Here is a 17,703-nt window from a genome sequence, read left to right as displayed (position 1 = left end):
CCCGCCAAAACTGAGCTCCTCCCACCCGCATAACTGAGCTCCTCCACCCTCCAAAACTGAGCTCCTCCCACCCCCATAACTGAGCTCCTCCCACCCCCATAACTGAGCTCCTCCCACCCCCATAACTGAGCTCCTCCCACCCCCAAAACTGAGCTCCTCCATCCGCCAAAACTGAGCTCCTCCATCCGCCAAAACTGAGCTCCTCCATCCACCAAAACTGAGCTCCTCCATCCACCAAAACTGAGCTCCTCCATCCGCCAAAACTGAGCTCCTCCCACCCGCATAACTGAGCTCCTCCACCCTCCAAAACTGAGCTCCTCCCACCCCCATAACTGAGGATCTCCACCCTCAAAACTGACCTCCTCCATCCACCAAAACTGAGCTCCTCCCTCCCCAATAACTGAGCTCATCCAACCCCCATAACTGAGGATCTCCACCCTCCAAAACTGACCTCCATCCCCCATAACTGAGCTCCTCCAACTCCCATAACTGAGCTCCTCTATCCCCCATAAATGACCTCACCCCCCAGAAGGTACCTCCTCCACCTCCAAAACTGAGCTCCTCCATCCCCCATAACTGACCTCCTCCCTCCCCCATAACTGACCTCCTCCCTCCCCCATAACTGACCTCCTCCCTCCCCATAACTGACCTCCTCCCTCCCCCATAACTGACCTCCTCCCTCCCCCATAACTGACCTCCTCCCTCCCCCATAACTGACCTCCTCCCTCCCCATAACTGATTATTATTATTATACAGTATTTATAAAGCGCCAATAGTTCGCTCAGCGCTGTACATTACAGAGGGGGACAGAACATGTGACAGAACAATACCAATACAATGTGATACATGAGGGGATCGAGGGCCCTGATCCTTGGAGCTTACAATCTAGGAGGGAGGGGATGGTGGCACAGGAGGAGATAGCTGTGGGGGATGGAGTGGTAGGAAGAGTGGAGGAGGTCGGCAGGTTAGGAGGGGGTGGGGTAGGCTTCCCTGAAGAGGTGGGTTTTCAGGGTGCGCCTAAAGGAGAGGAGAGTAGGTGATAATCTGATGGGTTGGGGCAGGGAGTTCCAGAGGATGGGTGACACCCTGGAGAAGTCCAGGAGGTGGGCATGGGAGGAGGAGACCAGGGAACTAGAGAGAAGGAGGTCTTGTGAGGAGCGGAGTGTGCGTGTTGGGCGGTACTTGGATATTAGGTCGGTGATGTAGTTCGGGGCAGTATGGTGGACGGCTTTGTACGTCAGTGTTAGGATTTTGAATTTGATCCATTGCGCAATCAGAAGCCAGTGGAGGGATTGGCAGAGGGGGGTGGAGGACACTGAGTGGAGGCCAGTGGAGGGATTGGCAGAGGGGGGTGGAGGACACTGAGTGGAGGCCAGTGGAGGGATTGGCAGAGGGGGGTGGAGGACACTGAGTGGAGGCCAGTGGAGGGATTGGCAGAGGGGGGTGGAGGACACTGAGTGGAGGGATTGGCAGAGGGGGGTGGAGGACACTGAATGGAGGCCAGTGGAGGGATTGGCAGAGGGGGGTGGCGGAGATGGAGCGGTTGGAAAGGTGAATGAGTCTGGCAGCCGTATTCAGGATGGACTGAAGCGGGGATAGCCTGTGGCGAGGCAGGCCAGTGAGGAGGGAGTTGCAGTAGTCGAGTCGTGATATGATGAGGGAGTGGATGAGCTGTTTAGTGGTTTCTGGAGTTAGGAACGTGCGGATTTTGGCGATGTTGCGGAGGCGGAGTCTGCATGTTGCAGAGGCGGAGCCTGCATGTTGCGGAGGTGGAGTCTGCACGAGTATGTTAGTGATTGGACTTGGGGCTGGAAGGATAGGTTGGAGTCCAGAATGACACCAAGTACTCTGGCCTGCGGGGCGGGTTTGATGGTGGCGTTGTTGGACGTGATGGAGAAGTCAATGGGGGGGGGGGGGGGGCTCCTCCATCCCCTACGCAGTTTAAGATTAAACCATTCCTCCTCCAACTTCCTGTGACCGCGTGTCGTCATCAGAGACCGGAGATGGAAGTTTCCTCCCACTGCTGGAGCCACCAACCAAGGAGGTCTGTATTGTGATCACAACCCCCTCCCGTCCATGTCCCGGTCAGAGATCACTATGAACCCCCCATAGGGACCGTGTGATCCCTTCCCGTCCATGTCCCGGTCAGAGATCACTATGAACCCCCCATAGGGACCGTGTGACCCCTTCCCGTCCATGTCCCGGTCAGAGATCACTATGAACCCCCCATAGGGACCGTGTGATCCCTTCCCGTCCATGTCCCGGTCAGAGATCACTATGAACCCCCCATAGGGACCGTGTGATCCCTTCCCGTCCATGTCCCGGTCAGAGATCACTATGAACCCCCCATAGGGACCGTGTGATCCCTTCCTGTCCATGTCCCGGCCAGAGATGACTATGAACCCCCCATAGGGACCGTGTGACCCCCTCCCGTCCATGTCCCGGTCAGAGGTCACTATGAACCCCCCATAGGGACCGTGTGACCCCCTCCCGTCCATGTCCCGGTCAGAGGTCACTATGAACCCCCCATAGGGACCGTGTGATCCCTTCCCGTCCATGTCCCGGTCAGAGATGACTTTTGGTTTTAATACGGCTCTCAAGTAGATCTATAGGCAAAACATTTTTTCCATTTTGGATGGAGTAAGGGGGGGGGGGGGGGGGGTTAGAACCTCTGTCAGTTTTTTTGCCTTCTGTGTCCCAATAGGGAGCTTTACCTTCACTGTGGCATCTCAATGCAGCTGATCTCCTGCAGCCTCTTTGCAGTCACTTCCTGTCTGCATAGCTCCCAGTGATGACTGCATGACATTTCTCAGGGCGGGTTTCCTGATGGTGACAACAGTAGGCCATGTCTGTGTCATGCAAATGAAAATGGCCACTTGTAGTTTCCATCAGAAGTCCATGTGCCTGGGTGACAACATAGAAGCACAATGGGGGGCAGGGACAGGGCGTGGTCACCTTACTAGTTCTGAATGAAGGCCCTTTATGGCAGGATCACCGGGGATTATTCGAATAAAAGGCGCAGATTGCAAAGTCCATTTGAAACGACAAGAATAGTGACGCTGATGGGAGACTTTAGTGATCGGTTTATACTTTAATAGAAATACTTGCACCTTGGTGATTCCTGCCGCCTGTTCTCCTGCGGGACAGTCCAGGATGCTGCCGCCTCCAATCATTTCACTTGATCATCAGATTCACCATCATTGTACAGAAAGATGCAATGTGCTGCAGCTGCTCGTCCACACCAGAGGGGGCGCTGTGTGCAGGTTAGTGCGCCCTCATGTGTTCAGGAAGGAGAATGCAGAGGGGAGGCACGGCGGGGCATTTCTCGGCTGTGATACGGAGTCAGTGTGATGGTTTGTGACGGGCGGCTCTAATGCCGGCTTGGTTTTTGCACCGCTCCGCACTTGCGTCACCAAATCCATTCCATCGAACAGCGACAAACACCCGTGTACGCCGTTCAGGGAGGGGGCTTCTGAGCAACCCTCAGGGGCCGATCTCACCGAGTCCACAACTTGGCCTTCCTTCCATGTGTTACCATTGCCATGAGCAGCAGTCAGGGCGTCCAATCCTGGAGAGGGGGAAGGGGGAGCATTGGAGGGGGCCAGCAAAGTCTCCTCTTCTGACTGCGGTACAATGTCATTTAAAAGGTCCAGGGAACTCCTCAGGGGCGGGGCTGGTAACAGCGAATGTCGTGAAGCTCCACCTTTAGGAGAAAGTCCAGTGAGTGCTTCAAACTGAAGGAGGATCTGCAGGAAAAGCAAAAAAAAAAAAAAAGTAACAAGCAGTTCGCTGACACGGGACTTGTGATTGGTCCCTGCGAGGTCGATTTAACCCGTTCCCTGCCAGGCCCCGCCTCCTAGTCTTCATGTCTCATTCGCTGGAACTATATCATCAAGCCGTCCCGACGTTCGGGGTCAAGATCAGCTCATGCAAAATAAAGAGGTGCCTCTCATAGTGCAGGAAAACCAACGAAAACAAACAGAATCGCACAAACGCTGAAGATAAAAAGCATCAATCCATATGGATAGTCCAAAATGGCGGACAACTCGATGACATCAGAAGGGAGGCTCCGCCCAACACGTTGTCATAACCAGCAGTCTTCCGGGGCTGACCCCTAATGTCAGGACGGCTTGATGATATCTGAGGGGTCCATAGGGTCCCAGATAATAATATTGACATTGAGCGCGTTATGACCCCCTATAATAAAGGGGTGAAAGGATAAGGAAGGCCTCCGATTTGACAACACGGTGCTGGCCATTCACATTGGTGGTTATGGTGGAAGGAAGAATCATCACTGTTGATTGTAGGAATCCAGGGACTGATTTACACCTACAGTGGGGATGGAAAGTTTGGGCCCCCCAGCTAAAAATGTGTATTAATGTGCATAAAGAAGCCAAGGAAAGATGGAAAAATCTCCAAAAGGCATCAAATTCCAGATTAGACATTCTTATAATATGTCAACAAAAGTTAGATTTTATTTCCATCATTTACACTTTCAAAATAACAGAAAACAAAAAAATGGCGTCTGTAAAAGTTTGGGCCCCCTGCAGAGTTAATATCTTGTACTGCCCCCTTTGGCAAGTATCACGGCTTGTAAACACTTTTTGTAGCCAGCCAAGAGTCTTTCAATTCTTGTTTGAGGTATCTTTGCCCATTCTTCCTTACAAAAGTCTTCCAGTTCTTTGAGATTTCTGGGCTGTCTGTCACGCACGGCTCTTTTAGGGTCTATCCATAGATTTTCAATGATGTTGAGGTCAGGAGATTGTGAAGGCCATGGCAAAACCTTCAGTTTACGCCTCTTGATGGAATCCCCCGTGGATTTCCAGGTGTGTTTAGGATCATTATCCATTTGTAGAAGCCATCCTCTCTTTAACTTCAGCTTTTTCACAGATGGCATCAAGTTACCATCCAAAATTTGCTGAAATTTTATTGAATCCATTTTTCCTTCTACTCGTGAGATGTTCCCTGTGCCACTGGCTGCAACACAACCCCAAAGCATGATGGATCCAACCCCATGCTTCACAGTTGGACAGAGGTTCTTTTCATTCAATTCTGTGCCCCTTCTTCTCCAAACGTACCTTTGCTCATTCCGGCCAAAAAGTTCCATTTTAACCTCATCGGTCCACAGAACTTGTTTCCAAAATGCATCAGGCTTGTCTATATGTTCATTTGCAAAGTTCAAACGATGATTTTTGTGGTGAGGACGTAGAAGAGGTTTTCTTCTGATGACTCTTCCATGAAGAACATATTTGTACAAGTATCTCTTTATAGTGGAATAGTGACCACAACTCCAGTGTCTGCCAGATCTTTCTGGAGGGATCGTGCCGTCAAACGTGGGTTTTGAATTGTTTTTCTCACAATCCTGCGAGCTGTTCTGTCTGATATTTTTCTTGGTCTTCCAGATCTTGCTTTAACTTCCACTGTTCCTGATGACTGCCATTTCTTATAGACATTCCGAACAGAGGATATTGACATCTGAAAACGCTTTGCTATCTTCTTATAGCCTTCTCCAGCTTTGTGAGCGTCAACTATTTTCAGTTTTCTAGACAACTGCTTAGAAGAAGCCATGGTGCTGATTGTTGGGGCAAGGTCAGATGAGTCGGGGCATTTAAAACCTTTGAGATTAACATCACCTGGTCTTCCCAGATGATGATTGAGAACAATCCATGACACTGGCAGGTCTCAGCTTGGCAAAGGGGGCAGTGCATGATATAAATTCTGCAGGGGGCCCAAACTTTTGCAGACGCCATTTTATTGTTTTCTGTTATTTTGAAAGTGTAAATGATGGAAATAAAATCTAACTTTTGTTGACATATTATAAGAATGTCTAATCTGTAATTTGATGCCTTTTGGAGATTTTTCCATCTTTCCTTGGCTTCTTTATGCACATTAATACAAATTTTTAGCTGGGGGGCCCAAACTTTCCATCCCCACTGTATATGGACTGTTTGTGATTGATGTCACTGACGTGGATTTTGATGACTTTACTGTTTCTGTATTATTTCATGTATTTCTCTGTTTCTGTATTATTTCATGTATTTCTATGTTTCTGTATTATTTCATGTATTTCTATGTTTCTGTATTATTTCATGTATTTTTATGTATCTGTATTATTTCATGTATTTCTATGTATCTGTATTATTTCATGTATTTCTGTATTATTTCATGTATTTCTATTTATCTGTATTATTTCATGTATTTCTGTATTATTTCATGTATTTCTATGTTTCTGTATTATTTCATGTATTTTTATGTATCTGTATTATTTCATGTATTTCTGTATATCTGTATTATTTCATGTATTTCTATTTATCTGTATTATTTCATGTATTTCTATGTATCTGTATTATTTCATGTATTTCTGTATATCTGTATTATTTCATGTATTTCTATGTTTCTGTATTATTTCATGTATTTCTATGTTTCTGTATTATTTCATGTATTTCTATGTTTCTGTATTATTTCATGTATTTCTATGTTTCTGTATTATTTCATGTATTTCTGTATATCTGTATTATTTCATGTATTTCTATGTTTCTGTATTATTTCATGTATTTCTGTATTATTTCATGTATTTCTATGTTTCTGTATTATTTCATGTATTTCTATGTTTCTGTATTATTTCTTGTATTTCTGTATATCTGTATTATTTCATGTATTTCTGTATTATTTCATGTATTTCTATGTTTCTGTATTATTTCATGTATTTCTGTATTATTTCATGTATTTCTGTATATCTGTATTATTTCATGTATTTCTATGTTTCTGTATTATTTCATGTATTTCTATGTTTCTGTATTATTTCATGTATTTCTATATATCTCTATAACTGTTTGCTCACACTTAGCACAACACTAAATTATTCTGTATTTGTCATTTCAGAGCGGATATCCTCCGGGTGCGGCTGCAGTTTTGCACAGCGTGAACATGGGATATTTACGCAGTTTATTATAATTTTTCATACAATATTTCTATGTAAAGCGCTCCATAAATTGATGGCGCTATATAAGTACCTAGAATAAATAAAGACACATATCCAGCCCGCGGGCCGCAGTTTAGAGGCCATTACTATATAGCATGGATGGAGGAATCGGTCAGTTTTTTTTTCCCCTCCTATTCAGCCTGGAAAGAACTGTCCGTGTATGAGCAGAAAATGCAGTGGACATAAAGGTTACCAAGCGGGTCTGCTGCAATCTGTTCTGTTCTGATCAGTGGCGGACTGACAACTCATGGGGCCCCTGGACAATAAGAGATCATGGGGCCCCTGTGTCCTCACCTACACTCAAACCACTCCCAAAAATACCTATGAAAGGTACCAAGGGCATCTCATGGGGCCCCCTACTGACCCGGGCCCTCAGGAAGTGCCCTAGTGTCCAAATGGTCAGTCCACCCCTGGTTCTGATGTAACCCTTACACCCATGGCAGTGACGGGGTTAAAGCCCACCCCACCAGCTGTACATTATCACCCTTCATCCTCTGCCCCAGACAGGCAAAGAAATTATCTGGTACTTCAGGGTGTGGAGGAGCATGTGACTCACTCGATGTGACAGCGCTGGTGGGGATTGGCTCAGCTCTGTCACATGGGGGCGAGGAATGAGTTCTGTGTAAGCTCCAGCAGGAAATCCAACCAGAGCTTACACAGGGTTTCCATTCCTGGCTGGTTGGGGGGGTTGGGGGGCTGCCATTAAATTGAACCTCTTCCTTTGCTCTTATCTGCAAGGGAGGCAGACCAGCCGCGGTCTCAGAAGCTGCTGTCAATCACTTCCCTTGGAAGAGGCATGTCTTGTATCCCGGGCTGCCTGTGCGTGGCGGGGCGTGTGACATGGCATGCATGCATGGCGGTGCTGAAACAGATGGGACACGTAGTCCCAGGGAGTGCGATTAGTGATGAGGTTATGACTGCGAGCTCCTGGTCTGATATTGTAGGAAGCGGTGCAGAGGAAGTAGGAGGTTGCAGCTATACAAGGATGGCAGTGATAGTATCTGTGGATCTTTTTGGAAATAATCATTGGTTCCCTTGAGCTACATCTGTGTATACAGGGCAGGGCCCTCCTATTCCTTCTGTATTGTACTTGTACCACCCCCCTGTATATTGTACAGCGCTACGCAAACTGTTGGCGCCATATAAATCCCGTATAATAATGACGTGTCTGGGGTAAACAAGAGACAAGGCTTTAGCACCTTTCTGGCTTTGTCCATCACCGGGCCCACGGGTCCTCCACTTAGTTTCTGCAGGTTGCGTCTCACTACGGCCAACATGTGGTCATGTGACAGCAGGTCAGAGGTCATGAGGGAAGCGATCGCACACATGGAGCGCTGTAAGAAAACACAACGTGAACTAAACAATGACAACATTTCTAACACACAACAGATCTGCATGGATGGATGGATGGATGGATGGAGCCGCATGTTGCGCTTCCTAAAAGCTAAAATCAGCTTTATTGTTCCAAGACATCAGAGAACACTTCACAGCAGCACCTCTTAATGACACGCCCCCTACTGGGGCTTGAGTGTAGATTAAACCCCAGAGGGGGGGGGTGGGGGGGGGTAAATGCATCTGAAAGTACCACTGGGGCGGAGTGTCCTCTGACGTGCTGGAAAATAAAGCGGATTCAGCTCCATTCACACTAATTCAGTGTTTCTCAAGCAGGTGACACCAATACGGGTGGACCAAGGTCATGGGTTGCCATGGTGGGGGCAGGCTGGCCGCCATCACCATCAATGACCCTCTGGGGCCAGGAGGCACGGCGTCAGTCATCGCTATGGAAACGGAATCTGGCTTGCCTGGCAATGCTGGACTCTGATCAAGGGATGGAGACACGCCGGACCACCCCCAGCATTCAGAACAAGACGTCCACCTCCTGCCCTCTGCCATACTGCTGGAGGCAAAAGGTATGGCTCTGCTGTGAAGAGGGGGCTTTGGGATTGGGGGGCTCTGTCATGATGGGGAGGGGGCAGGCTCTGTGGTGATGGTGAGGGTCTGATGTGAGGGTGGGACTCATGTATAGAGAACCACTGATGTATAGGGGGGACTCTGATGTAATAGGAAGTGTAAACCTCAGACATGAAATATGAACAAAGCACATCCCTCTACAGTGTGTACTTGTCTCAGTCCAGAGCAAAGTGTCATTTCTATCTGCTGCCTCCTTCCTCTGCTGTAAGCGTGAGTCACTTCTAACAAGTTTCCTGACACCAAGTGAAAAATGGTGACGGGGGAGGGCACAGCCTGTGATTGACAGCCTCAGCTCTTTTCCTGTGTTGTGTGAAGGGGTGGTGTCTCTTCCCTCCAATCAGCTCTCAGAGCTCTCCTCACTGATGTAACTTCAGCTCCCCACCCCCTGCTTTTCATAACTGAGAGATCCTGTGTAAATTCTGCACTATGAATGGATGTAGGAGACAGAATGCTGCAGATACACAGGTACCACTTATGTAGGAGGATTTGTTTCATCTCTGTCTATCACCTGAGGCCAATGGTGTATTTAGGCAACACAACAATCAACTTTCATCGAAAATTCTCTCCTGCATGGTTTGAAGCTCTCATGATGTAGTAGCCTCACCCCAGCACTGATCCCTACACCCGGCACACCACCCCCTGCTCACCCCAGCACTGATCCCTACACCCGGCACACCACCCCCTGCTCACCCCAGCACTGATCCCTACACCCGGCACACCACCCCCTGCTCACCCCAGCACTGATCCCTACACCCGGCACACCACCCCCTGCTCACCCCAGCACTGATCCCTACACCCGGCACACCACCCCCTGCTCACCCCAGCACTGATCCCTACACCCGGCACACCACCCCCTGCTCACCCCAGCACTGATCCCTACACCCGGCACACCACCCCCTGCCCACCCCAGCACTGATCCCTACACCCGGCACACCACCCCCTGCTCACCCCAGCACTGATCCCTACACCCGGCACACCACCCCCTGCTCACCCCAGCACTGATCCCTACACCCGGCACACCACCCCCTGCCCATCCAGCATCTCCCACCCCCCAGGCTGGGTTCCTTCTCCCAATCACAGCCAGCACTCTCCTGGATCCCTGCACAGACAATGGGCAGAGTCGAGCTCCGGCTGCTCCCAGGCACCACTCACCAATCAGCGGAGGCTCCTTCCTCGTCCAGGCGCTTGGCTCCTCCTCTTTACCGGCTCCGGCGTGTGTATGCCCTGAAGACGTGGCGGAGGAGTTTGCAGAGGGAGGGGCGGGCCAACCTAGGCCACCCAAACATTCCGGGGGTGTGGCTGGATAAAAGAGGGGAGGGGTTGGCTTACGTTGCTCAGGGGACGGGCAGAGGTCTAGCTGGCAACAGCGAATCGGAAGCCAGGAGAAGGAAAATCCCACCCACATTGCGCCGCAGCATCTGCCAGTGATCCGTCCCAGGAACAAGAGTAGGAAACCCTCAGACTCCATGTAACGGAGACATAACCGCTCCTGTGTGCCACTGCTGCACGTGTCACTTCTGCCAAGGGGCGAAGGAACCAGATGAGGAGGAAGTGAGCGCCGGTGGCTGGTAGGGTCACAGTGGCATGACCCTACAGGAGTGAGTTCTGTACAGACAGATAAATGCAGTGATCCCCCAACCCAAAAGGTAGCAGGCTGCTGGGGCGCCCATCTGCACTTCCATGATTATATATGTAGTGGGTGGATTGTGCGGCCTGGAAGGGTGGATCGTGCCACGTGGAAGGGTGGATCAAGCCACGTGGAAGGGTGGATGGTGCGGCCTGGAAGGGTGGATGGTGCGGCCTGGAAGGGTGGATGGTGCGGCCTGGAAGGGTGGATGGTGCGACGTGGAAGGGTGGATGGTGCGGCGTGGAAGGGTGGATGGTGCGACGTGGAAGGGTGGATGGTGCGGCCTGGAAGGGTGGATGGTGCGGCCTGGAAGGGTGGATGGTGCGGCCTGGAAGGGTGGATGGTGCGGCCTGGAAGGGTGGATGGTGCGACGTGGAAGGGTGGATGGTGCGGCGTGGAAGGGTGGATGGTGCGGCGTGGAAGGGTGGATCGTGCCGCCTGGAAGGGTGGATCGTGCCGCCTGGAAGGGTGGATCGTGCCGCCTGGAAGGGTGGATCGTGCCGCGTGGAAGGGTGGATCGTGCCACGTGGAAGGGTGGATCGTGCCACGTGGAAGGGTGGATCGTGCCACGTGGAAAGGTGGATCGTGCAGTGTGGAAGGGTGGATTGTGCCACGTGGAAGGGTGGATTGTGCCACGTGAATGCGCTTCTCAGAAATGCGGTTCGCGGTCTCATCCTCACCAGTTTTACACCCGAGTTGTCATCTTCCAGCGAGCGATTCAACATCTCAAAGACGACCTCACAGTTCAGGAGAGAGCATCTGCAGGAAAAACAGAACAGGATCTCATTTAGAAAGAACATTGGACCCGTTACAGGTCAATGTCACCTTATAATACAGGTTTAGTATTGGGGGGTGGTGTGTTGAACCCCCGAATTCCCTGGTCCCTAACCTGCGGGAGGAGGTGGCATTATCTCACCAGCGTAGTCCACAGGAGATGTACTGAGTCTTGTCAGCAACCACACACTGCTGAAACAAAAGCTGTATGACTGCTCGAGATAAAATCATTTACAAGACGGCCCCTGAGGACGTGCATTGGCGTGAAACGCGTTGGGTGGAGCTACGAGCGTGACGTCATGCCGCCACATCAGTTCCCCCGGAGTGGCAGTGATTACTTCATGGCGTGGTTTCATGAGCACAGAGCGGTTCCCAGTGGAGGAAGAAGTGTGGCGTGACCAGTCCTGTGGAACTTGTGACTGATAGTGTAGATGCTTGTTTGCTGCTGATGGTCTGGCAGCACATCCTTGCGGTGAGTGCGCATTTTGTCCGTTTGGTGGGAGGAGATTCGCACGGACCTCGGGGCGGGTATTCTGGTGGTGGATGTGGACTGTTATGTACAAAGAGGGAAACTATGACATCACGTTGTAGAATTGGAATGTATCTGAAGCGCTGCAATTATTATTTCATGGTTACAAGCCAGACCACCTTGATTGGTTCCTCTAACATCAGACCAATAGGGAGGGAGAGAATTCGTACAACGCGATCACTGCGCACAGCCACTAAAAGGGATCCTCCAATATCAGACCAATAGGGAGGGAGAGAATTCGTACAACGCGATCACTGCGCACAGCCACTAAACGGGATCCACTAACATCAGACCAATAGGGAGGGAGAGAATTCGTACAACGCGATCACTGCGCACAACCACTAAACGGGATCCACTAACATCAGACCAATAGGGAGGGAGAAAATTCGTACAACGCGATCACTGCGCACAACCACTAAACGGGATCCACTAACATCAGACCAATAGGGAGGGAGAGAATTCGTACAACGCGATCACTGCGCACAGCCACTAAACGGGATCCTCCAATATCAGACCAATAGGGAGGGAGAGAATTCGTACAACGCGATCACTGCGCACAACCACTAAACGGGATCCACTAACATCAGACCAATAGGGAGGGAGAGAATTCGTACAACGCGATCACTGCGCACAGCCACTAAAAGGGATCCTCCAATATCAGACCAATAGGGAGGGAGAGAATTCGTACAACGCGATCACTGCGCACAGCCACTAAAAGGGATCCTCCAATATCAGACCAATAGGGAGGGAGAGAATTCGTACAACGCAATCACTGCGCACAACCACTAAACGGGATCCACTAACATCAGACCAATAGGGAGGGAGAGAATTCGTACAACGCGATCACTGCGCACAACCACTAAACGGGATCCTCCAATATCAGACCAATAGGGAGGGAGAGAATTCGTACAACGCGATCACTGCGCACAACCACTAAACGGGATCCACTAACATCAGACCAATAGGGAGGGAGAGAATTCGTACAACGCGATCACTGCGCACAACCACTAAACGGGATCCTCCAATATCAGACCAATAGGGAGGGAGAGAATTCGTACAACGCGATCACTGCGCACAACCACTAAACGGGATCCACTAACATCAGACCAATAGGGAGGGAGAGAATTCGTACAACGCGATCACTGCGCACAACCACTAAACGGGATCCTCCAATATCAGACCAATAGGGAGGGAGAGAATTCGTACAACGCGATCACTGCGCACAACCACTAAACGGGATCCACTAACATCAGACCAATAGGGAGGGAGAGAATTCGTACAACGCGATCACTGCGCACAACCACTAAACGGGATCCTCCAATATCAGACCAATAGGGAGGGAGAGAATTCGTACAACGCGATCACTGCGCACAACCACTAAACGGGATCCACTAACATCAGACCAATAGGGAGGGAGAGAATTCGTACAACGCGATCACTGCGCACAGCCACTAAACGGGATCCACTAATATCAGACCAATAGGGAGGGAGAGAATTCGTACAACGCGATCACTGCGCACAGCCACTAAACGGGATCCACGTCCTGCGGGGTGAATACGGCCGACCCTGATGTACGTTTATGAATACAAAGTCAGAAATCACAGATGCACAGATACCGCTTTTCTTTTTTCGGCGAGTACAAGTACTGATACTGTCGCCAAGTAGTCGCCGATACCGAGTACCGATACTTTGCATCCATTAACCACTTCCCGTCCGGCCGTCGTATATAAAACAGCCGGACGGTAGCAGTGCAGGGACGGGTTGCCATTCATAAATGGCGCCTGCCGTTTTGGATTGTGTGTGCTCCCTTGGAGCGCGCGGCACCGCGATCCGGTGCCCTCTGTGTGAGGTCCCGATCATGTGATCACCGATTGGCCAATCAGTGATCACATGAACAGTAGTAGACTGTCACTTCCTGACATCATTGCTTACTATGTGTGAAATCTGTGAATGATCACAGAGATCACATGATACAGGTCCATTCACAACAGCCTTGTACCATGTGACAAGCTGTGACCAATCACAGCTCTCACAGTATTTCTCAATGGCTGCAAGAATGCAGCCAGAAAGAAGGAGAGATGATTCTTCTTACAGCTTTTATGGGTGTAAAAGCAATCAGTGTAAAAAAAAAAAATCTTCATCACCCCCCACAAGTAGTACAGTGTCACCATGGTAACCCCACACTGCTAGGGTGACAGTATGTAAAAAAAAATTAAATATATATAAAAAAAAAAAAATTTGAAAAATTATATTGTTTGGTTATAAACTAATTTGCGTTATTTTTTCTACTAAAAAGCGGAATACATTTTGGCCGAGATTTATGAAGAAAGATTATTTATTTGAAAAATGTTATAAGAAAAACTTTTTTCAAAATTTTTGGACTTTTTCATTTATATTGCAAAAAACATAAAATTCCCAGCGGTGAATAAATACCACCAAAATAAAGTTTTATCTGTCTCAAAAAATGCTAAAAAACTCATATGGGTACAGTGTTTGCATGACCGCGCAATTGTCATTCAAAGTGTGATAGCGCTGAAAGCTGGCTTGGGGGGGGGGGGGGAGTGTCCGGACTGGAAGGGGGAGGGGGGGGAAGCGTCCGGACTGGAAGGGGGGGGGGGAAGCGTCCGGACTGGAAGGGGGGGGGGGGAAGCGTCCGGACTGGAAGGGGGGGGGGGGGAAGCGTCCGGACTGGAAGGGGGGGGGGGGAAGCGTCCGGACTGGAAGGGGGGGGGGGAAGCGTCCGGACTGGAAGGGGGGGGGGGAAGCGTCTGGACTGGAAGGGGGGGGGGGGGGGAGAAGCGTCCGGACTGGAAGGGGGGGGGGAAGCATCCGGACTGGAAGGGGGGGGGGGAAGCATCCGGACTGGAAGGGGGGGGGGGGGGAAGCGTCCGGACTGGAAGGGGGGGGGGGAAGCGTCCGGACTGGAAGGGGGGGGGGAAGCGTCCGGACTGGAAGGGGGGGGGGGAAGCGTCCGGACTGGAAGGGGGGGGGGGGAAGCGTCCGGACTGGAAGGGGGGGGGGGGGAAGCGTCCGGACTGGAAGGGGGGGGGGGGAAGCGTCCGGACTGGAAGGGGGGGGGGGGAAGCGTCCGGACTGGAAGGGGGGGGGGAAGCGTCCGGACTGGAAGGGGGGGGGGGGAAGCGTCCGGACTGGAAGGGGGGGGAGCGTCTGGACTGGAAGGGGGGGGGGGAAGCGTCCGGACTGGAAGGGGGGGGGGGGAAGCGTCCGGACTGGGAAGGGGGGGGGGGGGGAAGCGTCCGGACTGGAAGGGGGGGGGGAAGCGTCCGGACTGGAAGGGGGGGGGGGAAGCGTCCGGACTGGAAGGGGGGGGGGGGAAGCGTCTGGACTGGAAGGGGGGGGGGGGAAGCGTCTGGACTGGAAGGGGGGGGGGGGAAGCGTCTGGACTGGAAGGGGGGGGGGGGAAGCGTCCGGACTGGAAGGGGGGAGGGAGTGTCTGGACTGGAATTGTTTAATGCAAATTGCACCACAAACTGCACGGCACAGACAAGCATGTGATTCCTGACCAATCGTATGCGGTCTCCTCCCTGCTCCTCTGTGAAGCCAGGCTTGTCATAGATCCCACGGTGCGGGAAACTTCCCTGCAGGCATCTCATGCTTGGTGTCAGTGGTGGGAGAGGACAGATTTGAAATCTCCGGGCTCTCTTTCTTCTCCTTGCAGAGATCACAGTTCACGCTAGAGGATTTCTGATTGGTCAGTACCGGCACATGGGCAGTGCTGACCAATCCGATGCCGTCAAGTCTGAACTGTCATCGCTGCAAGAAGAGGAGAGAAAGTGGCTTCTCAGGTCTGCGGCTCTCTCTCCTACCACTGAGACTCAGCATGGAATGCCTGCAGGGAAGTTTCCGCTCCTGTGTGATCTCGTGTGATCTCGTGTGATCCCGTGTGATCCCGTGTGATCTCGGTGTATGACAAGCCTGGGATCACACAGGAGCAGTGAGGAAACCGCATGTATTTTTGGACAAGAATCGCATCCCTGTTCACACTGCATGCTAATCTTTGCATCCAATAAAGCAAATCGCACAGAAAAGTATCAATTAAGGTAATGGAAGGATTTTCAGGAGTTGAGTATTCATGAAAATACTCGCATCGGCACTGATACCGGCATCGGCGCATCCCTATTAGAAGCGGTTTGCTTTTATTAGATGGATTATATCTGCAACCAGCCGTGGGCACATGTGTGCGTTGTGTGCGCCTTCAAGCCCCTCCTCTGCCTCTGCACATTTGCATCCATGACTGGCAGAGCTCTCTGTGACCGAGCTGTCAGACAGCTCACAGCTCCTGGTCATGTGACCACTCTGACAGCCAATCTCAGTGGTCATGTGATTGGACGATCCTTCTCTTCTCCCGGAGTATAGACCCTCTTACAGTAATGGGGGGGCTGGGCAGGAAGGGGTTACATACGTACGGATCTTCAGACATGTGCAGCGACATGACAACACCCAGCGACTTAACCTTGACGGTCGTCTGTGGCTGGGCCTGTCATGACGAATCCGTCACAGGAGTCCTGGGGGTGTCACCACTCACCCTCTGATGAAATGCTGCACTTCGTCTTGTGTCAGGAACACTCTGTCCCCCCGGGTCACCGTCAGAACCAGCTGAGCCTCCTGTAGACAATCACCGGGGTGAGACGGCTCCACTCTGTGCAGGGAGAGGGAAGAAAAGTGAGAGGAGGCGTCACTGGTACATGCCCTACAGACTGACACCAGAGGAGGTGTCACTGGTACATGCCCTACAGACTGACACCAGAGGAGGTGTCACTGGTACATGCCCTACAGACTGACACCAGAGGAGGTGTCACTGGTACATACCCTACAGACTGACCTAGGAGGTGTCACTGGTACATGCCCTACAGACTGACACCAGAGGAGGTGTCACTGGTACATGCCCTACAGACTGACCTAGGAGGTGTCACTGGTACATGCCCTACAGACTGACGTAGGAGGTGTCACTGGTACATACTCTACAGACTGACCTAGGAGGTGTCACTGGTACATACACTACAGACTGACCTAGGAGGTGTCACTGGTACATACCCTACAGACTGACACCAGAGGAGGTGTCACTGGTACATACCCTACAGACTGACACCAGAGGAGGTGTCACTGGTACATGCCCTACAGACTGACACCAGAGGAGATGTCACTGGTACATGCCCTACAGACTGACACCAGAGGAGGTGTCACTGGTACGTGCCCTACAGACTGACACCAGAGGAGGTGTCACTGGTACATGCCCTACAGACTGACCTAGGAGGTGTCACTGGTACATACTCTACAGACTGACCTAGGAGGTGTCACTGGTACATACCCTACAGACTGACCTAGGAGGTGTCACTGGTACATACACTACAGACTGACCTAGGAGGTGTCACTGGTACATACTCTACAGACTGACCTAGGAGGTGTCACTGGTACATACCCTACAGACTGACCTAGGAGGTGTCACTGGTACATACACTACAGACTGACCTAGGAGGTGTCACTGGTACATACTCTACAGACTGACCTAGGAGGTGTCACTGGTACATACTCTACAGACTGACCTAGGAGGTGTCACTGGTACATACCCTACAGACTGACACCAGAGGAGGTGTCACTGGTACATACCCTACAGACTGACCTAGGAGGTGTCACTGGTACATACCCTACAGACTGACCTAGGAGGTGTCACTGGTACATACACTACAGACTGACCTAGGAGGTGTCACTGGTACATACCCTACAGACTGACCTAGGAGGTGTCACTGGTACATACTCTACAGACTGACCTAGGAGGTGTCACTGGTACATACCCTACAG

General features: G+C 51.1%; 1 protein-coding gene across 1 annotated transcript; it reads right to left on the bottom strand.

Annotated features, from left to right (window-relative positions):
- Nucleotides 1–3,071: 3,071 nt before the first annotated feature.
- TEPSIN (TEPSIN adaptor related protein complex 4 accessory protein) lies at nt 3,072–16,594 on the bottom strand (the record flags this gene model as incomplete). The annotated part of the gene is made up of 4 exons (XM_089666037.1): nt 3,072–3,746; nt 8,182–8,316; nt 11,261–11,339; nt 16,430–16,594. Coding segments are annotated over 4 exons (850 nt in total), but the record flags the coding sequence as incomplete, so codon positions are not given.
- Nucleotides 16,595–17,703: the final 1,109 nt, after the last annotated feature.

This window comes from Staurois parvus, unplaced genomic scaffold (genome assembly GCF_062004578.1).
Source record: "Staurois parvus isolate SC_StPar_1 unplaced genomic scaffold, SC_StPar_1.0 ptg002481l, whole genome shotgun sequence".
NCBI lineage: Eukaryota > Metazoa > Chordata > Amphibia > Anura > Ranidae > Staurois > Staurois parvus.
The sequence above is the reverse complement of the archived record's forward strand: the minus strand, read 5'-3'. Positions and strand labels throughout refer to the sequence as shown.